The sequence below is a fragment of the Gekko japonicus genome, unplaced genomic scaffold (assembly GCF_001447785.1).
Source record: "Gekko japonicus isolate JY-2015 unplaced genomic scaffold, Gekko_japonicus_V1.1 scaffold1389, whole genome shotgun sequence".
Lineage (NCBI taxonomy): Eukaryota > Metazoa > Chordata > Lepidosauria > Squamata > Gekkonidae > Gekko > Gekko japonicus.
In genome coordinates this window covers 89,314-111,320 of record NW_015176492.1, presented here as the reverse complement: position 1 = coordinate 111,320, position 22,007 = coordinate 89,314, and the positions used below count along the sequence as shown (strand labels likewise).

The 22,007-nt window shown below is 51.7% G+C and overlaps 1 protein-coding gene across 1 annotated transcript in view; it reads right to left on the bottom strand.

Annotated features, from left to right (window-relative positions):
• Nucleotides 1-13,424, bottom strand: part of TGFB1 (transforming growth factor beta 1) — a 31,310-nt gene extending 17,886 nt beyond the window's left edge. The window contains exon 1 of the mRNA XM_015427262.1: nucleotides 12,839-13,424. Coding sequence (XP_015282748.1) covers nucleotides 12,839-13,256 — 418 coding nt within the window. The 5' untranslated portion in view covers nucleotides 13,257-13,424. The remainder of the gene's footprint in view (nucleotides 1-12,838) is intronic.
• Between the last annotated feature and the right edge of the window lie 8,583 nt (nucleotides 13,425-22,007).

Genomic DNA, 22,007 nt, shown 5'->3' with positions numbered 1-22,007 from the left:
CTCTGATAAGAGCTGTTCTTGAAAAAGAGCCATTTCTGTCAAGAGTTCTCTCAGCCCCACCTCCCTCACAGGGTGTCTGTTGTGGGGAGGGGAAGGGAAAGGAGTTTGTAAGCCACTCTGAGACACCTTTGGGTAATGAAGGGCGGGATATAAATCCAATCTCTTCTTCTCTAAATTGCATTCGTGTGAGCTAGCTCACAGTTTTTTAGCCTCCGGCTCACACATTTTTGTCTTAGCTTGGGAAGGATGGCTCCAGAGCAAACTGATTGATGCAGCAGCCAAACCGCTTGCTCACAACTTTAATGCCCGTAGCTCACAAAAGAAGAATCTTTGCTCACAAGACTCCACAGCTTAGAGGGAGCACTGCCGACCGCCCTTTTTATACCCGTATGACGCAGTTCCGGCATCTATTTATACTACAGGAAGAGTCTATTTCTGCGCTTCTCTTCCTTGCAAGATCAAAGGGGCTCCGGGGGCCGGTTTCTCATCCCATCTCGTTGCCTCGAGTCAACACCACTGCGGGGACGGTCTCGGTTTTTGGTCTCTTTTCCCTATCACACTGAACTCAGGAAGCCCCGGCCGGGGTACAGCTGTTTTTAGACACATATGGAGTTCAGGCAGAAAGCCAAAGGAAGGGGGAGGGAGGAAAACATGTGACAAGCAGAAACAGCGGCCTTTCGAAAGCTTTTGGGGGAATGCTTTCGAAAAGTCCTGGCCCCGCAGCTGGAGAGCTAGGCACCCTGTGGAGGCCGCTTCCCTATCAGTGCTAAGAAAAGAACGGAGGAACTCTGGCTCCCAATTCCTCCCCGCCTCCCCACTTCCCATATTTAGGTCTCCGCGTGGTCAACTCCTTGGTTTCCACTTGACTTGGGGTGTGGGGGCGAGACGGCCCACCGTGATATCTTCAGAACTGAGGGTTTGGGTTTGTACAGCTGCAGGGGCAGAGATAACCGTGTCTCCCTCAAACAGACTCTACTACTTCCCCCCCACCCCCAGGAAATCCCCAATCTATTTTGAGGTTTCTACATCCCCTCGAGATAACAAGATAAGGTCGTCTTTGCGACTCCTTCGGGCCATGCATGGCGGTATCTGCCGCTCCAGCCTCCGTTTCCTTCGGCTGTGAAATGGGGATAAACGGAGAGGTGGGACAGTTATCGCAGATTCCTTAGCTCTGGGTTCTTTTTTGGCCGGAAGGGGGGCTCCGGTAGCAGACAGTGAGCCTCCACGGGGATGCCAGCTTCCGATTGGGACCCCGGGGATCCCCTGGAATTTCAGGTCATGTCCAGTGTTCCCTCTAAGCTGAGTTAGTGTGAGCTAGCTCACAGTTTTTTAGCCTCCAGCTCATGCATTTTTGTCTTAGCTCAGGAAGGATGGATCCAGAGCGAACTGATTTATGCAGCAGCCAAATCGCTTGCTCACAACTTTCATGCTAGTAGCTCACAAAGTAGAATTTTTGCTCACAAGACTCCACAGCTTAGAGGGAACGTTGGTCATGTCCCGACTACAGATATCAGCTCTCCTGGAGAAAAATGGACGCTTTCGAGGATGGACTCCGTGGCATCGTCCCCCAACAAGTTCCCTCTCAAGCCGCCCCCCCCCCCCAAATCACCAGCAGTTTCCCATCCTGGATCTGGTAACCCTACCTCACTATCCCCCACTGGTGGTCGGGGGGGGGGGACCTGGCAACTCTATGGGAGGGGGGGGAAACAAATCTGCCATACATTTTGATGCTCTAGTTAAGGCGTGGGCCCCCAAACCCCAAAGTCTCTCCAATTTGTGTGAGAGGCTGGGATGCCCAAGAATCGACGTTTAGACTCCACTGTTATGTAGGCGATAGACCTTATGGGTGATGCTGAATTAGAAACTGGGGCGGGGGGGACTGTAAACCTCCAGACCCACATCTCCCCTCCCCACACCCCATCCTCGACTCTTTTCTTCCTTCCCACTAGGTTTGGTGCCAGTTTGGTGTAGTGGTTAGGAGCGCGGACTCTAATCTGGGAGAACCGGGTTTGATCCCCCAACTCCTCCACATGCAGCTAGTTGGGTGACCTTGGGTCAGTCACAAGTTCTCTCGGAGCTGTCCTCTCAAGGGCAGTCCTTGAGAGAGCTCTCTCGGCCCCACCTACCTCACAAGGTGTCTGTGGTGGGGAGGGGGAGGGAAAGGAGATTGTATCGTATTGTTAGAACGGATAAAAGGAAGTACTTCTTCACCCAAAGAGTGATGAACACTTGGAATTCACTGCCACAGGAAGTGGTGGCTGCTACATGCCTGGATGGGTTCAAAAGGGAATTAGATAAGCATATGGAGCAGAGGTCCATCAGTGGCTATTAGCCACAAGGTATAGATAGGGGCTCTGGGGCAAGTGATGCTCTGTCTTCTTAGTGCTTGGGGGGGTCAACAGTGAGAGGGCTTCTAATGTCCTGGCCCCACTGCTGGACCTCCTGATGGCACCTGGTATTTCTGGCCACTGTGTGACACAGAGTGTTGGACTGGATGGGCCTTTGGCCTGATCCAACATTGGCGTCTCTTATGTTCTTATGTCTTATTCATTTATTATTTTGATTTATACCCCGCCCTCCCCGCAAGCAGGCTCAGGGTGGCTAGAGTGAGCCGCTCTTGTAAGCCGCTCTGAGGCTTCAAGTGAAAGGTGGGGTCTAAATCCAATAATCATCTCCTCCTCCTCCTCTTCTTCTGTTTTGCCCTGCGTTGGCCTACCAACCTCCTTCAGGCTTAAGGCCTTGCGTCACAAGCCGTGAACTTTACTCTGGCCCACCCACATCCACCAGCTTTTCTTACCCCTTACTGGGGGAAAGTTCCCCTTTGTCACATACCTCTGGACGTCAGAGGCATGGAAGCCTAGGCCGGCGATAAAACCGGAGCCATCCAACCTTTGCGGAAGCTGGGGGGAGGGGGCCGGACACTGGCACGGACCCACCACTGCATGGCCCCACAGACAGTGGTGCCCTCTTCTGCTTCACCCAGGCCTGAATCGAAAGACTCCACAATGGAACAACGTGACAGAATTCCTGTGGTAACAGCCACTGGGGGGGAAAGGGTAAGTGACTGGGTAGCGAAGGGTACATTTCAGCGTTCTGGGGTCACTACGTGTTCCCGTCCTCTCCCTCCCAGCCATACACACTGTCCCTTTCTGTCACTCACTAAGTTCCATGGTCTGGATGACGGAAGTGACTCGTTGGAAAGGGGAAGGCGCTTTGTACAGGCCGAAAGGCAAGACTATCGCATGTGTGGGTGCTGTCCCCTAGGAACAACAGGCAAGAAGAAGAAGAAGAGGAGGAGGAGGAGGAGGAGATTGGATTTATACCCCATGGCCCTTCACTACCCAAAGGAGTCTCAGAGCGGCTTACAAACTCCTTTCCCTTCCCCCTCCCCACAACAGACACCCTGTGAAGCAGGTGGGGCTGAGGGAGCTCTTGACAGAAACTGCTCTTTTTTCAAGGCCAGCTCTTATCAGAAGTATGGCTTGCCCAAGGTCATCCAGCAGGTGCAAGTGGAGGAGTGGGGACTCAAACCCGGTTCTCCCAGATTAGACTTAACCACGACACACCAAACTGGCACCAAACCTAGAGGGAAGTCCTGAGTTAGGGGCCGGCAGTCATGAAAAGATGTCGAGCCACTTACAGAGTGCTGAAAAACACCAGCCTGGCCCTGTGTTTGCCAAGCTGGTGCACAAGGGGGGAAGAGGGTGCCATCTTGCAAATAGGGCTTTGGGAGGAAGGAGACTGTGTTTGCCCTCCGTGATAAATTGCTGTTGACAGGAGCTGTTGGCATTTTGGAAAAAAAACTGGCTTTCTGCTTTGTGTGTAGGCCTGGCTACCTCACAGGTTTTCCCCCACCACTTATATTTGTGGAAACAGGTTCCGGAGGGTTACAAGCCTACTGGACTCTGGCGGGCTCAGGATAGTATTTGAATAGGGCTTACAAACTCGGGAGGCCTGTTACTGATACTGTAACCAGTGTTCCCTCTAAGCTGAGTTAGTGTGAGCTAGCTCACAGTTCTCTAGCCTCCAGCTGACAGATTTTCGTCTCAGCTCAGGAAGGAGGGCTCCAGAGCAGACTAATTGATGCAGCGGCCAAATCGCTCGCTCACAACTTTCATGCCAGTCGCTCACCAAGTGGAATTTTTGCTCACAAGACGCCACAGCTTAGAGGGAGCACTGACTGTAACCGTGGTTTTGAAAGAAAAGGTCACATGACTGAACCAAATTATGGTCACCACCACTGTTCTCTCTAAGCTGAGTTAGTGTGAGCTAGCTCACAGTTTTTTAGCCTGTGGCTCAAACATTTTTGTCTTCGCTTGGATGGCTCCAGAGCAAGCTAATTTATGCAGCAGGCAAATCACTCGCTCACAACTTTAATGCCAGTAGCTCACAAAGTAGAATGTTTGCTCACAAGACTCCACAGCTTAGAGGGAACATTGGTCACCACGCCATACCTCGAATGTGTAAAGGCGCTGGAGTAGGGGACTGAGGTTGCCAACCCCCAGGTGGGGCCTGGAGATCTCTTGTAGTTTGATTCTTAACTTCTATTTATTTAGACATTCTTATTAATTGCTACTCTCGTCTGTCACGATCTCTGTGTGACTCTGTAACCTGCCCTGAGCCTGCTTGTGGGGAGGGCAGGATAGAAATTGAATTAATAGTAAAAACAACAAGAATAAGAGAAGAAGAAGAGATTGGATTTATACCCTGCCCTTCACTACCGAAAGGCGGCTTACAAACTACTTTCCCTTCCCCTCCCCACAACAGACACCCTGTGAAGTAGGTGGGGCTGAGAGAGCTCTTGACAGAAACTGCTCTTTTTTCAAGAACAGCTCTTATCAGAACTACGGCTTGCCCAAGGTCATCCAGCAGCTGCGATTGGAGGAGTGGGGAATCAAACCCGGTTCTCCCAGATCAGAGTCCGCGCATTTAACCAAGACACCAAACAACCACAACTGATCTCCAGGCGAGAGAGATCAGTTCTGCCAAAAATTTTTGCTGCTTTGGGGAGTGGATGCTATGGCCTTGCACCCTGCTGAGGCCTCTCACTTCCCTAAACCCCGCCGTCCCCAGGTTCCACCCCCAAATCTCCAGGGATTTCCCAACCTGGAGCTGGCAACTGTACAGAGGGCACTGCTGGGTAGACTTTCCTGGCATTCCCAGCTCTACAATGGGAAAAGCCACAGGCGGGTGCCATTCCGTCCCTTCTACTAAAGCCTTAACAGTGCAGGAACCTGGGCAGCTCTGTGACCAACGCTCCCTCTAAGCCGTGGGGTCTTGTGAGCAGAAATTCTACTTGGTGAGCTGCTGGCATTAAAGCTGTGAGTGGGCGATTGGGCTCCTGCATACGTTAGCCTGCTCTGGAGCCCTGCTTCCTGAGCTAAGGCAAAAACTGTGAGCTGGAGGTTAAAAAACCTGTGAGCTAGCTCACACTAACTCAGCTTAGGGGGAACACTGTCTGTGACCTGCCTGCGGGGAGGGCAGAGCATAAATTGAAATAGATAAATAAATAAATAATCCAGGACCGCAGAGCTTTATCAAGATTAGGTATGGTAGATAAGTGGAACCTCCATATGCGGGTGCAGCATACCACAAAGGAAGGCTGTTTCTCTGTACTGCTTTCTGCTGGATTACGGGTGGCTCTTGGTCTGATCTAGGAAAAGACCAGTTCCTTTCGAAATCTGACCCGAGTGGGGTTGGCTGGGTGTTCCAGATGCGTAATTCTTATCTGCCTTCTAAGAGCCAGGAATAAAGCTGCCAACTTTTAAAAACGGAATGACCCTGCGCTCCTAACAGAAGTCTGGCCTGCGGAAACAAAGCAAGGGAAACAGGAAAGACACACAACACACGGCAGGAAAACCTGCACCTACTTGGGACCCACTCTGGGGTTAAAGGCATAGGAGGAGAGTCCAGTGTTCCCTCTAAGCTGAGTTAGTGTGAGCCAGCTCACAGTTTTTTAGCCTCCGGCTCACACATTTTTGTCTCGGCTCAGGAAGGGACGGCCCCAGAGCCAACTGATTGATGCAGCAGCCAAATCGCCTGCTCACAGCTTTAATGCCAGGAGCTCACAAAGTAGAATTTTTGCTCACAAGACTCCACAGCTTAGAGGGAGCATTGGAGGAGACCCAGTTTTTAAAAGTTGGCTCCCCTAATAAACACCCCTCAAGAGGGTTGGCCACATTTCCACTGGCTCTGCCCTGGGGCCTTTGAAAAGCAGTCTGTCGGACGTCTCTCGCGCTTATACTCTGCCCTTCCTCTGAGAAGCAGGACATTCTCCCCGCTCTCCCCCCTCCCATCTTCACAACAGCCCTGCGAGGTAGGTTAGGCGGAGAGAGAGCAACTGGCCCAGGGTCACCCAGTGAGCTTTCCCGTTAAGCTGGGCTTTGAATCTCGATCTCCCCTTACCGAGTCCGACAGTGGCACTCCTCAAAGCGGGTGAGGCGGACGAGGGGGCAAAGAGGACCGTGGAATCCTCAGAGGCAGTTAATGTATTTATTCCCGGACCCGTAGCCAGGATTTTTTAAAATCCAGGGAGGCCTTTAAATAAGTCGAGAAGAGATCCTCCGCACAGAGCTTAAGCCCGGGCCGCTTCTCGGCCTCCCCGAACGGCTGCTCCACGGCCTCCCCGAACGGCACGTGCCGACGCTATCCGGGATGCCATCTTATCTCCGAGAGACTACACGAGCGGTACAAGCCCTCGCCCCAGCCCGCGGGTCTCAGTTCCGTTCGGGCCGGGTGCCAGCGTGGCCCCACCCAGCCAGGTAATTACACCTCCGCGTCAGCTCGAAACAGCTGCAATCTGGGTGGGATCGTCATCGGATCCCAGAGTTACGGCTGGATCTTTTCGCAGGTGGGGGTGGGGTGTTGCGGGCCACCCCCTTTCTGTACCCACATCCCATTCAGAGAAGAAGAGAAGAGATTGGATTTATCCCCTCCGCCCTTCACTACCCGAAGGAGTCTCAGAGCGACTGACAATCTCCTTTCCCTTCCCCTCCCCACAACAGACACCCTGTGAGGTCAGTGGGGCTGAGGGAGCTCTTTTGAGGACTGCTCGTGAGAGAACAACTCTGAGGGAACTTGTGACTAGCCCAAGGTCACACCAGCAGCTGCATGTGGAGGAGTGGGGAGAGAACGGCTCTGAGGGAACTTGTGACTGACCCAAGGTCACACCAGCAGCTGCATGTGGAGGAGTGGGGAGAGAACAGCTCTGCGGGAACTTGTGACTGACCCAAGGTCACACCAGCAGCTGCATGTGGAGGAGGCAGCTGCATGTGGAGGAGTGGGGAATCAAACCCGGTTCTCCCAGATTAGAGTCCGCGCTCCTACCCACTACACCAAACTGGCTCACAAACTGCCCACTATGAAGCTAGCAACTGACATCTTTTACTGGGGGGCAGTGCTCCCTCTAAGCTGTAGAGTCTTGTGAGCAAAAATTCTACTTTGTGAGCTATGTGCATTAAAGTTCTGAGCAAGCGATTTGGCTGCTGCATAAATTAGTTTGCTCTGGAGTCCTCCTTCCTGAGCTGAGACAAAGATGGGTGAGCTGGAGGCTAAAAATCTGTGAGCTAGCTCACACTAACTCAGCTTAGAGGGAACACCGTGGGGGGGGGGGTGTCTGGTTTTGGGAAGCGCCAACCAGCCCCCAGAGCAGGCGGAAGAGAAATATCCGAGAGCCGTACGGGAGTTCTGCTAGGGTTGCCATGTTTTTCTTTAAATTTGCCCTTAAGGTTGCCAATCCCCAGGGGATCCCCTGGTTTGGAGCCTTTCCCTCCACTTCAAGGCTCTTAGAAAGGGTTGGGGGGAGGAATGGCCCCTGGATGCTCCATTATCCCCTATGGAGACCGTTCCCCATAGGGTATAATGGAGAATTGATCCATGGGTATCTGAGGCTCTGGTGGGCTGTTTATTGAGGTAGAGGCACCAAATTTTCAGCATAGCTGGCGGTGCCTCTCCTGGAAAAAAGCCCCCAAATTCCAAAAGGATTGGACCAGGGTGTCCAATTCTGTGGGCCCCCAAAGAAGGTGCCCCCCATCCCCCACCATTTCCAATGGAGGGAAGGCATTTAAAAGGAATGTGGTCCCTTCAAATGTGACGGCCAGAACATCCTTCGGAGTTCAATCGCCTCTAGTGGCATCACAAAAGCGATGTCACATCCTTGCTCTGGGCTCCACCCCCAAAGTCTCCTGGCTCCGCCCCCAAAGTCCCCAGATATATCCCGTGTCGGACCTGGCGACCCGATCGGCCCTGCTCCTGCGTTTTAACGACAGCTTCGACGAGCAGGGTTTGCGCGTGGCTCGCTTTCTGTGGCACAGGGAGGCGGTGAGGAGGCGGGGGATTCCCCCTGTTGAATTTGTACGTGCCAGCTTCCGTCGGCTCAAAAGTCCAAAAGCCGTGTCCATGAAAAGCCGAAAGGAAGTTGGCAGCCTCCCACGAGTCAACAACTAAATCTGAAAAAGTGAGGAGGAACCTGCAGTGTTGCCAGCCCGGTTTGAACGAATCAAACCCCAGGGCAGGCTGGCTACGGCCCCCGCGGAGAAGACTACCCGCGAATCGGGGCCTGCTGAGGCCAGCGGTTCCCCCAGAAACGGGAAGCTCTCCAAACCGACCTATCTAGTGTTTTTCTCTCTGCCCCACCGTCCTGGGAGGCAGCGGTGGTGGGGGTGAGCTGAAGTTGCAAAAATAAAAAAGTCAGCCCTCCGAAGAAGAGGCCTTGTTCTGGGAGCCTGGCTTTTGATGGCCGGGCTCGGCCGGTTGCACAACCGAAAATACTGCAGGCCAGCATGTGTGTCGTGCAGGCAGAAAGGAAGTGGAAGTGGAGGGAGGGAGGGGGAATTGGAAGGTCTTTCTCTTTCTCTCAGCGGCGGCGGCACAGATCTTACGCCTGCAAACCGGGTATCCTTCGGCTTCCACGCCCACGTCTCATAAACTTGCTAAGTGAGTCTTGAAATTTCTGGAAGCCGGAGATTGGTGCCGGCCCCCGTCGTTTAAGAACATCCCAACGCTGAGATCAGACGGGAACCCTCTGAGCAAGTGCAGAGCGCGCTTCGATCCATTCACCACCTCTACACAGCTAGGGTTGCCAGGTCCGGGTTGGGAAAGACCTGGAGATTTGGGGGGTGGAGCCTGGGGAGGGCGGGGTTTGGAGCGAGGCCGGACTTAAAGTTGCATTTAATGCCATAGAGTCTGCCTTCCAAGGCGTCCATTTTCTCCGGGAAAACTGATCTCTGACCCCTGGAGATCGGTTGTAATAGCAGGAGATCTCCAGCCACCGACTGGAGGTTGGCAACTGTATATTCAGCCTAGATTAAGACGATCTTAGAGACCCAATGGCACCGGTTTGGAAGCTTTGCGCATAAACAAACAGTGCAACCTAATTTAATTTATGGGGTTTTAATTTTTTTAAAAAATTATTCTGTACTATTGTTATCTGATGTGTTTCAGAAACTACTTGGTGATCTGCCCTGAGCCCGCTTGCGGGGAGGGTGGAATATACATTGAAACAAACAAACACTTTATTTTCTCCACTTGTCCCCGATGCGGACCCAGAGCGGATGTCATCGTTCTTCTCTCTTGCGTTTTATCTTCACAACGACCCTGCGAGGTAGGTCGGGCGGAGAGAGTACGAGTCGGCCAGTGAAGCTTCCATGGTACAAGGGGGATCTGAACTTGGATTTCTCAGGGAGCTAGTCTCACGCGCTTAACCACTACGACATTCCGGTTCACGTTTTTTGAATGCCCCTCGCCTCCCCGAAATTTCTGCAGCTTTTGAGTCGGTATTTTGCGGCTCTAACCGGTCCCACCGGGCAAGGCCTCGGAAGGACGGGGCGGGATGCTTTGGATTTGCCAGGCCTGGCCTCTGATCCACAGACTCCCACCCACCCCCGGTGCGGCCTGCCCCCCAATATTCCTGATCCCGGAAGCCAACAGATGAAAGCCCCTTTCTCACAGGTGCCTCCGTGCACGCTGGGCACAACGAATAGCTCAATCCATGCTCTCTTTTGGCCGCAAGACAGCTGTTACCAACGTCACACCTGTGCTCTGCTCAGACATTACTACTCTGCCCTTCCCGCTCGTTGCATTTCGGCGGAGAGCTCTGCGGCGCGCCCGTCAGTTCAACCCGCCTGTCTGATATGATGACTGGACCGTCCCCTGCGCCTTTAACAGCATCCCCCGCACACAGAAATTAAGCAAGCATGGAAGTCCCGGTAAAGACACAGGAGCGGGGACGGGAGAAAGAAGGCGGCAGCCAGGGCCGAGGCCCTCTTGCTAGAAGCCACGGGGGCAAAGTCCAGAATTAGTTCGGGAAGCGTGGAGGGAACTTGCAACTTTCTCGGAAGGAGTAATCCCACAGAGGCCCAGGCAATGTTTGCCGTTCTAATTTCCCGTCTGCATCACCTCCCCTGGCTCTGACAACCCCACCTCACCGATTTATGGCTCTCTCCACCTCGGACTCAATTCATGGCCCTCTCCACCGAACGTTCGAAAACAAACTGACTGACGGGATAGACGCCCAGTCCCGTCCCATCATTTTGATGCTTTTTCCCCGGTCCTTGTAGCCACCACCACCCCCATGAGAGCGTTGAGTATTATTCCCATTTCACACCCACAAGGCAGGCATGGGAAAATGTGATATCCCGTGCCTTCCTGCGAGCCACCATACACAAAGTTAACGGGTCACACTCAGGCACTGAGAACATCAGGCCTGCTGGGTCAGACCAGAGGTCCATCTAGTCCAGCATCCTGTCTCACAGAGTGGCCAACCAGTTCCTCTGGAGGGCCAACCACAGAGCAGAGAGGCTGAGGCCTTCATAAGAACATCAGAAGAGCCCTGCTGGGTCAGACCAATAGTCCATCCCGTCCAGCATCCTGTCTCACACAGAGGCCAACCAGTTCCTCTGAAGGGCCAACAACAGGGCAGAGAGGCCGAGGCCTTCATAAGAAGAGCTCTGCTGGATCATCCCAGTGACGGTCCATCTAGTCCAGCATCCTGTCTCACACAGTGGCCAGACAGCTCCTCTCAAGGGCCAACAACAGGGCAGAGAGGCCGAGGCCTTCATAAGAAGAGCCCTGCTGGATCAGAGCAGTGAACCATCAGCATCCTGTCTCACACAGTGGCCAACCCAATCCTCTCGAGGTCCAACAACAGGGCATGGAGGCTGAAGCCTTCCCCTGAGGTTGCCTCCTGGCTCTGGGATTCAGAGGATGAGTGCCTGTGAATGTGGAGGTTCCCCACAGTCACCATGGCCAGTAGCCACTGATAGACTCATCCTCCATGAATCAATATGCCGTCCCCTTTTCAAGCTGTCGATTCCTGTGGCCATCACGACATCCTCTGGCAGCCAATCCCACCTTTTAATCACTCTCTGCGTAAAGTGGTGTTTCCTCTTGTCCGTCCTAAACCTACTGCCCATCAGCCTCATGGGATGCCCCCAAGTTCTAGATTTTTTTGGGAGAGGGAGACAGATTTCACTCTGACACAGAGTTTGCCTTTTCACTGCTGCAGCACTCTGGGCTGACCCTTTCATCGAGCCATCCGCCCTGACCCCAGAATCTTCCCCCCTCTCCGTCTCAGCGCGTTCATACCCCATTCGCCTAGACCTGAAGTCGGGATTTTTTGTCCCAATGGGCTGCGAGGAGGGGGTTACCAACTTTTTAACAGGTCCCGCTCCTATGCTTGTTAATTTGATAGATCCAGGTAGTCAGCCGGGTTGGTCGGAAGCAGGAGAACGAATTTAGAGCCCCGTGGGGCACAGTGTTCCCTCTAAGCTGAGTTAGTGTGAGCCAGCTCACAGTTTTTTAGCCTCCGGCTCACACATTTTCATATTAGCTCAGGAGAGGCGGCTCCAGAGCAAACTGATTCATGCAGTCGCCGAATCGCTGGCTCACAATTTTAATTCCAGTAGCTCACAAAGTAGAGGTTTTTCTCACAAGACTCCACAGCTTAGAGGGAACATTGGCTGGGGCACCTTTAAGACCAACAAAGGTTTACTCAAGGTATGAGCTTTTGTGTGCAAGGCACACCTTTTTCAAATGCATTGGAATGGCAGATGAGGTTCTAAACGTACAGACGGGGATTTAACAGCAAATCAACACGTAACACGACCGTTCTCGCTTTGCTTCCCACAATGAGAAAAGACGCCTTTAGACATTTATCTGCTATTTTGACCTATTTACCGCTTTACGACTGTTGACCTTACAACGGTTATCTTGTTATTTAGTTCTGACTCTGCATAGCTTAAAGATCATCCTGTTACATGTTAATCTGCTGTTCATTCTCTGGCTATAAATTGAGAACCTCACGTGCCCTCATGTATTTGAAAAAGTGTGCCTTGCACACGAAACCTCACGCCTTGAATAAACCTTTGTTGGTCTTAAAGGGGCCCCACTGCGCTCTACATTGGTTTTGTCCATTTCAGTTGTAGAAATAGGCAGAGAAAGTGTGCAGGGGAGGGAGAAAAACCCCCTCTTGATTTCTGTAGGCCTGGCGGGTGTTAATACAACCACAGCGCGACAACCCCCCCCCCAAAACAGAGCAACCTCAAAGTCCTAGATGCGAATTCCCCTCTGACCAGTGTTCCCTCTAAGCTGTGGAGTCTCGTGAGCAAAAATTCTACTTTGAGAGCTACTGGCATTAAAGTTGTGAGCAAACAATTGGGCTGCTGCATAAACTAGTTTGCTCTGGAGCCCTCCTTCCTGAGCGAAGACAAAAATGTGTGAGCCGGAGGCTAAAAAACTGTGAGCTAGCTCGCACTAACTCAGCTTAGAGGGAACATTGCCTCTGACTGCAAGCTATTATCCCCTACCCCCACGAAACCCGCTTCCCAGAGAGCTCTCTCACCATCACTGGACGGCAGCATCTTGAACATGTGGACCTCCTTGGCGTAGTACTCTTCCTGGGGGGTCTCGCGCGGCTCCTCCGTCACCTTCTCCTTGATCAGGTCCGTGGTGATGTTGTAAAGGGCCAGGATCTCCTCGGACAAGGACACGTCCCCCTGGTCCACGTCGGGCGGGCTGGAGAGCTTGAGCTTGCTGAGGATCTGGCCCCGGATGGCCTCGATCCGCTTGCGCTTCATCAGCTCCATGTCCACCGTCTTGCACGTCGAGAGGGCGAAGGCCGAGCAGAGGCACTCCAGGGCCAGGAGGAGGAGGAAGAGCCAGCCCGTCGCCCGCCGCGTGCCAAGGCTGCGGGAGGCACACGGGGGGCCGCCCCGGCCGCTGCCCCGCCCGGCACCGCTTTTCGAGACCGGCGTCCTCATGACCGCCACCCGCCTCCGCTCTCAGCCCCGAAACAACACACACACAAAAGAAGACGGGCTTTCTCTCGTGGCTCCTGTCTCAGTCCTCTCTCTCAAGTAGCCTCCCGCATCTGGAGAAGTTGGCGTCCCGCAGAAGTTGCAGCCGCTGCCGGCTGAGCCTAGGAACGCTGCACGAAGCCGCTTTTCGGGACCTCGCCAGTCGGAAGGGGCTCTGCCAACTTTCGAAGGCGACCGAGACTTGCCTCAGGCTTCGGAGAGACCGCCTGGCGTCAGGCCACGGCCCGGCTGTCTGCAGAGCCCGAGATTTCAAGCCGCCGGCTTCAGCCCTGGCACTGGGTTCGAGCCACCCGGAGGGCCATCTCCTGGGGCTGCCGGCACACCGTCCCCGGCTGGCTCCCGCAGATCCCTTCTTGGCAGGGCGGAGGGGGCTCGGGAAAGCTGCCAACGCCAGGAGGCGCCCAGACCTCTCCGGAGCGTGGCACGGCGAGGAGGCTCAGGCCAAGTCTGGCCTCAGGGCCGGGCCATCCCGCCAGGGCTGCCGCGGCACTGTTGGACGGCGGCTCCTTCCCTCCCGGAGCCAGCTGGCCCTGCTCGGCTTTCTTCCCCGGCAGGAGGAAGGTTGTAATTTCACCACTCCTGTCAGGACTTGCTGACTGCAGGCGGAGAGGTTTTTAAAGCAGTGGTGGTTTTTTTTGTGTTTTTTTTTAATGTCTCTCCCCAGCGCCAGCTCCACCCAGGAAGTGAAGGAGGGGGGGAGAGAGCAGAGAGCTGCTCTATATAACTTCTTTGCCGGCTAGCGGGACGGGACGGGACAGGCCGCTGGACAGCTCTCCGGCCAAGGGAAGCCAGCCCTTTCCCTCTTTTCCTCCGTTTCTGGCTCCTGTATTCTCTCACTCTCTCCCCTCTTTCCGTTTTCTTTTCTTCCTTCTCTGAGCTCTTCTCTCTGAGTTCTCTTCATCCTCCGTTCCTTCCTCACCGGATCGCTGGACCAGTCAGGCCTTGAGTCCCAGCAAGAATTAATCTACCCCCCCCAAATTCACAGGGTCGCCATCCTCCAGGTGGGGCCAGGAGCAATGTTCCCTCTAAGCCGTGGAGTCTTGTGAGCAAAAATTCTACTTGGTGAGCCACTGGCATTAAAGTTGTGAGAAAGCATTTTGGCTGCTGCATAAATGAGTTTGCTCTGGAGCCATCCTTCCTGAGCTAAGGCAAACAATGTGTGAGCCGGAGGCTAAAAAACTGTGAGCTGGCTCACACTCAGCTTAGAGGGAACACTGGCCAGGAGATCTCCCGGAATTACAGACGTTCTCTCCTCCCTAAGGCTCCCCCTCAAAATCTCCAGGGATTTCCCAGTCCGGCAACTCTATGTACACACTTTGTCCTCACGGGGAGGCATTTATTTTTTTTGTTCTTTAACAGATGTGTTTTATGACATCTTAGATCTTATCCCGGGCCATTTCTGAGGTAAAGGTAAAGGTTCCCTTGCTCGAAAGTCAGTCGAATCCGACTCTAGGGTTGCGGTGCTCACCTCCGTTTCCAAGCCGAAGAGCCAGCACTGTCCGAAGACGTTTCCGTGGTCATGTGGCCGGCAGGACTAAACACCAAGGCGCATGGAACGCTGTTCCCTTCCCACCGAAGTGGTACCTATTTATCTACTTGCAATTTCTTGCTTTCGAACTGTTAGGTTGGCAGGAGCTGGAATTAGAGACGGGAGCTCACTCCGTCTTGCGGCAACTCGGGTCTCGAACTGCTGAACTAACGACCTTCCACAGCCTGCAGTTCAGCGTCTTAACCACTTGAGCCACCGCAGCTCCCTTTATTTCTGAGGTAGCAGGATGCAAATACCTTCTGGGATCCGAACCACTCGACTTGGGGGGTCAAGTTCCCCTCCCTGCTATAGGGAGAAAACACTTCTGCACGTGCTCAAAGGCACTCCTTACTCGGCGAGAGCCTTCATTTGTCGGTTGGCAGGAGAGCTCAGAGGCCTGGGTTCAAGTTCCGTTTCACGGCGGGCAAAAACCTGGAGACTGGGCAGAGTGTACGGTTGGATGCCAACACCTTGGACTCATTGGGAGACGGCTAAGGAGCCCCTTTGGGTCTCCCCTTTGAGAGCCAGTTCGGTGGAGTGGTTAGGAGCGCGGACTCTAATCTGGGAGAACCGTGTTCGATTCCCCACTCCTCCACATGCCGCTGCTGGTGTGACCTTGGGCCAGTCACAAGTTCTCTCAGAGCTGTTCTCTCAAGGGCAGTCCTCAAAAGAGCTCTCTCAGCCCCACCTACCTCGCAGGGTGTCTGTTGTGGGGAAGGGAAGGAGATTGTAAACTGCTCTGGGACTCCTTCGGTTAGTGAAGGGCGTGATATAAATCCAATCTCCTCCTCTTCCTCCTCTTCTTCCTGCAGGTAGCAACTTGTCAGTCTCGATGGCCTCGGCTCTGAAGTAGGATGAACAGTAACCTACCTCGCAGGAACGTTGTAAAATGGGTAGAATACACTCGTAATATCACAGAGCAGTCAATCACACTCTTTAGAATTCAAGGCACCTCATATATGTTGTCTCAACAGAACAGCCCTGCAAGGTAGGCCGACAGAACCATGCCATATATGGGTGGTGAGCCTGAATCAGAGGACAAGTGACACGTGCCATCAGGGTCTTCCAGCACTAGATAAACGACAAAGAATAGATTCAGGGGCCCAGCCTGGGAACAAGAGACACTGCTTCCCTCCACCCTATCGGTGACTCCGCTTCCTAATTTTTGCCTGCAGCCCACACGAAATCAGATCCCCAAAGGCCGGCTTCTTGGGTGAGCCCTCCTGGGGTGTGGGGAGGCCTGAGACCCGACCCTCCCCGCCCGCCCGACTCCCCACCGCATGCCAAGCAAGCGGGCAATTCCAGCAGGGCAGGATCTTGGCTATTTTGGTGCGGCTGCCTCGGGCGAAAGGAGCCGGGCATTGTGTTACACCCAAAACGAAGCCGGCCCCGTTATATGCGGCAAGTGCCGATTTGGAGTCACAGAGTCATGACCCTTTCAGTGGGGCATCCGGCTATAAAAGGATAGTTCTTCTCGCCCCAACTTTTCTTGCCCCGGGGCCTATTTCCAGCCTGGCTCCTTTTCCTCTCACTGCTTCAGAAACGGAGGAAATGTCACTGCTTGCTTGTTTCTCCCTTTGTGAATCCTGCTCGACTTTCCTCCGTTAAATTGGGGCGTGGAGAGGAGCTGCCCGAGAACTGCACATTTTACTATGTTTGTGGTAGTGTTGCTGGCGCAGGTTTTGGGGGGTTTTTTTGCGTTCGGGTTCTGCAGGCTCAGAACGAACCCGTTGAGCTGCTCTCCCAAGCAGAAGCAACAAAGCCCCCTCAATCTCTAAGCGAACCCTGAGAAGGTGGACTTAAAATGGGCCTGATGAGAACATACAGACCATAGGAAGAGATGGATAGGATGCGGTGTGGAAAGACATTAGGAAAGTGGGTCAGAGAAGAATCTAGAAGGCAGGTCTCGTGAGGATCTCGAATGCATGTTCTGGCAGGGATGTTCGGCTCAGGGGTTAGAGCGACAGGCTGTTCGGAGACCTCGTTGACTTATTGCCAACCTAGAAGGAGAGCCAGTTTGGTGCAGTGGATAGGAGCGCGAACTCTAATCTGGGAGAACCGGGTTCGATTCCCCACTCCTCCACATGCAGCTGCTGGTGTGACCTTGGGTCAGTCACAAGTCCTCTTGGAGCTGTTCTCACAGGGTGTCTGTCGTGGGGAGGGGAAGGGAGATTATAAGGCGCTCTGAGACTCCTTCGGGTAGTGAAGGGCGGGGTATGGATCCAAACTCTTCTTCTCTTCTTCTTTCCAGGCACGCGGGTGGAAGAAACCGGACACCAAATGTATATTTATTGCCGGTCAGCTGTTATAGGTACAGAAGCGAGGCCGGTTAAAAAATAGAATGTTTTTAACCTTATTTAAGAGGTAGTTATAACAAGGGTGAACGCCAGGACTCCTGGGTTCTATTCCCGGCTCGGGGAGGGAAGAAGGCAGCCAGGATTCCTGGGACGGAGCAAAGACCAGGGTGAGGGGGAGTGAGTGCGCCTTGCGCCCACGTACATGAGGGGGTGGGGAAGACTAGTGGTTAGCGTGGGTGGGCGAGAATGAAGTTCCCCCGTTCCTGACCACCTTCCAAATCTGCAGTTTTGGCGCCCCCTGCTGGGCATCCAAGGAACAGCAACTCTTTGACCGAGCTCCCAACATTTCAGAGGTTTTTGTAATTGAACAACATTTATCTTTTTGTCTTGTTTCATTTACGTTACTGATCATCCGCCTTTCTCACGGGGACCCGAGGCGGAGTACATAAAGTGATACTTAGAGCACATAAAAGCATTTCCGACGTAAAAAAAAAATGGCTGCCAGTTTGGTGTTGTGGTTAAGTGCGCGGACTCTAATCTGGGAGAACTGGGTTTGATTCCCCACTCCTCCACCTGCACCTGGCTGGATGACCTTGGGCAAGCCGTAGTTCTGATAAGAGCTGTTCTTGAAAAAGAGCCGTTTCTGTCAGAGCTCTCTCAGCCCCACCTACCTCACAGGGTGTCTGTTGTGGGGAGGGGAAGGGAAAGGAGTTTGTAAGCCGCTCTGAGACCCCTTCAGGTAGTGAAGAGCGGGGTATAAATCCAATCTCTTCTTCTCCACTTCAATAATCCTTAGCAACAGCCCCGTAAGGTAGGCCACTATTATTTATCCCCCTGTGATGAGATGCGGAAGCTGAGTGTGGCTCATAACTGACTCTTAAGTGAGTTTGTGGCAGAATTAGAGGGTTGCCAACTCCACGGAGGGAAATGCCTGGAGATTTGGGGGTGGAGCCTGGGGCAGGGGAGGTTTGGGGAGGGATCCCAACGGGACAAAATGCTACGGAGTCCACCCTCCAAAGCAACCATTTCCTCCAGGGGAGCTGATTTCTGTCACTTGGGAGAGGCGTTGTAATTCTGGGAAGTCTCCAGGCCCCGCCTGGAGATTGGCAACTTGAGAGAAGAGTCACTCAGGGAGCTTGAATAAGCGACTCATAATACATAACTCCCCCCCCCCGTTCTGTTAACAGAGTAGATCGAACCAGATGATCAGTTAAATCCTATTTTAAAATTCGTTTTTCCCCCCTACAGAAAAGGACCAAGTTTAAAATAGAATCTGGAGACTCCAGTGTTATAGTTTGCACCTACCATCAGAATCGAGAAAACTTGCTGAGCAGATAAAAGCTAGGGTTACCAAGCTCCAGGCAGGGCCTGGAGATCCCCTGGAATTACAACCCATCTCCAGACGACATAGATCAGTTCATTTGAGGAAATGGCTGCTTTAGTAGCCAAATCACTCGCTCACAACTTTAATGCCAGTAGCTCACAAAGTAGAATTTTTGCTCACAAGACTCCACAGCTTAGAGGGAACATTGGCCATGTGTATCATAAAATGTAATGCCAGGGTAGCGGAGAGATATAAACTTTATAAAGGACACAAAGCGGGTTTTTTAACTTAAAATCAAAACATGCTTAAAACATGCATGTTTTTGTTTATTGAACAGTGTCTGGTAACTGACACCTCTTGCTCTGAATTATTGCATCAGAATGTCCGTGCTGTTGCAATCTGGAGTATGCTGTTCAGGTGTGTATCTGTAAGCTGCAAACCTACGATGACGCAGCAGCAGCAGAACGGGAAGAAGCAGCAGAAGACAGCCAGTTTCACGGCGTCCCTTACAGAAGCCCTCCCGGGGGGGGGGCTGATTCAGCCCCCGAGCCGCATGTTTGACACCCCTGCTCTAGGGCATTTATACCCATCTGAGGTCCTACCCTGTCCACGATTCATCCCCCAAATCTCCAGGAATATCCCAAACCTGGAGCTGGCAATCCTAATAAAAGCAGCTTTTATATTTAAAAGAACAAATGGGCACAGGGAAGATTCTGGCTTCTTGGGAGGTCAGGCATTATAAACGACGCAGTAGAACACACATTAATCTTTGTTCCGGGAGACTTCATCCAAAGCGCCACATTCCTGGAGACGGCATTTTGGATCTTGCTCGGCTCATCCATTTTTATGGTTCTGCGCTCCCGGTTTTATTAACCTGCCCGCTAGGCCATGTTCTACAGTGTGTACAGCTCTCAATATTTATGGCTCCGTTCACCAGATATTATGGATATTTACTGCCCCTTTCATTGAGAAATACTCTCTCGGCTGGTAATGTCGTTTCTCCACAGTTCCGTACGCTTACCTTTCAACTAAGTACATTTCTTGTGTATCCTTGCAAGCGTAGAGAGAGCAAAACCGAAATACATCTCTTTAAAACACTACGCAGGCTTCCTTGCGGGTTATTCTCCTAAATTTAGATAAAGGCTTAATTTAGAGACGAGCCAGTGTGTTTTTATTGGTACAGCGACCAGTCGGCAGGCATGCTCGTTCAGGAAGTATATTCATTTCAGAAAGTGAGTATTTAAATCAGCGTGGGCCCACACATTGCCTGAAGTCCATCCACGCTGCTTATCGGGAAAGCCAGACATTTTGGATTATGCTGCTGCATTGTCTAAAGTCTCTTAATTTTATTAGCAAATCAAATCCAGTTTCGTTGCTGTAGCATCCGGGAAGGGGACCCTGATTTCTGTGTGACGTGTATGTGTTGCCAAAGGCTCCCTTCTTGGAAGAAAGAGGGGAGAAAGGCCCATCTGGTACCTCCAGTCAAGAGTTTCCGTTTTGTTTGTTTTCAAGTAATTAAGGATTTTTCAAATAATCTATTACCTAACTGAACATCCATTTAGAGCTCACCAAACATAAAATGAAGGTATCCAGTACCTCCTTAAGTTTCTTGTTTACAAATCTCATATCTTAAGTAAAGGTAAAGGTTCCCTTGCTCGAAAGCCAGTTGAATCTGACTTTAGGGTTGCGGTGCTCATCTCCGTTTCAAAGCCAAAGAGCCAGCGCTGTCCGAAGACGTTTCCGTGGTCATGTGGCCGGCATGACCAAACACCAAGGCGCACGGAACGCTGTCCCCTTCCCACCGAAGTGGTACTTATTTATCTACTTGCAATTTCTTGCTTTCGATCTGCTAGGTTGGCAGGAGCTGGAACCGGAGACGGGAGCTCACTCCGTCATGCGGCAACTCAGGTCTCGAACTGCTGAACTACCGACCTTCCACAGCCTGCAGTTCAGTGTCTTAACCACTTGAGCCACCGCAGCTCCATATCTTAACAGAACATAAATTTTATATATATTCCACCTTAAATCATTGTATAATTCTCTTGCAGATATGTAAAAATAAAGTTTTTAATATCCTTAAAATAAATAGTGAGTCTGTATGCTTTATTTCTTTTTATCTTCAATCCATTTGTAAAATTTTGACCAAGTATTTTCAAAGATTGTCTCTGGTTGTCCTTTCAGGATTAAAGTTAGTTTATCCATTTCAGCAGTTTCTGGCATTTTATTTACAAGTTCTTCTCTCAAGGGTACCTCCTTTCTCCTCCAGTATTTGGCATACAGTAATCTTGCCGCTGTTGTTACATGAATTAGAAGATTAAAATCTTGTTCTTTATGATTTTTCTGGTGTAATATTCAATAACAATAATCCTGGTACAAAGGGGATAGGATTATTTAACATTTTTTGTAAAATTTCATGGATCCAAACCCAATATTTTTTCGCTTCTTCACATAACCACCACATACGATAAAAGGATCCAGACCAAAGCTTGGATCACAGCAATTAAATTTTGGCTCCATTTACATTTCAGATGTAATCCCAATAGTCTAATTGCTCACATGCTAACTGAATCACAATCATCTGAGTGGATGTCCTACATACGGGGGGAAAATTCCGTAATTGGGTTCAGTGTGGACGACCTTGCGTACCTTTCTGAGAGGTGCGTTTTTGCTTTAATCAAGCAAAGACTTATAGATATTGAGGTGCAAGAACTTAGCGGTCTTGCCTCTGGTAGATGTTCCCCTTTGTGGTGGGGGATGCCTACGAATGGTGTTTTGGCTGAGTACTTCTCTAGCTTGACTATTTTTGAGCATCGGAGGGCATTTATGTCTGCTCGTTTTAATGTTCTTCCCTCTGCGGTACCGTACGGGAGGTTTAAGAAAAATGCCATACTCCTCTAGGCTTTGTTCTTGCGGCCTGGGGGAGATAGAAAGTACCGAACATGTTCTCCTGCACTGTATATTTTACTGTGATATCCGTGCCGTCTATCTAGAACCTCTGCTACAAATTCGAAAGGGTCAATCTGATGTTTGCAAGATGGGGGGGGGGGGTTTACTATCTTCCCATAACTCTGAGATCACTGATTTGGTGGCTAAATTTCTATGCTGTGCCATTAAGAGGAGAGGAATGTTTCAGCTCCGGCAATGAAGGCTGTACCCTTTGTCCCTTGACGATCTGTTTTGTTGTGATGCCAATAAAGGTAGCTGATGACGATGATAAAAGGATCCGGTATTATTTTGACATTTCCAGCATATATTTGATACATCAGGATAAATCTTTGCTAGTTTATCTGGGGTAGCCTTTTTTGTTGCCGCATCACACTGGCTGTTTTCATATTTAACTTACGGTCCACCCATACCCCAAGATCTTGTTCACACCCACACGGCCAGGGCTCTTTTTGTAGAAAAAGCCCAGCAGGAACTCATTAGCATAACAGGCCACACCCAACAGCAGGGACTCACTAGCATATTGGGCCACACCCCTGACAGCACAGCTCATTAGCACATTAGACCGCACCCCCATGTTACCAGAGGTGTGGTCATCCAGC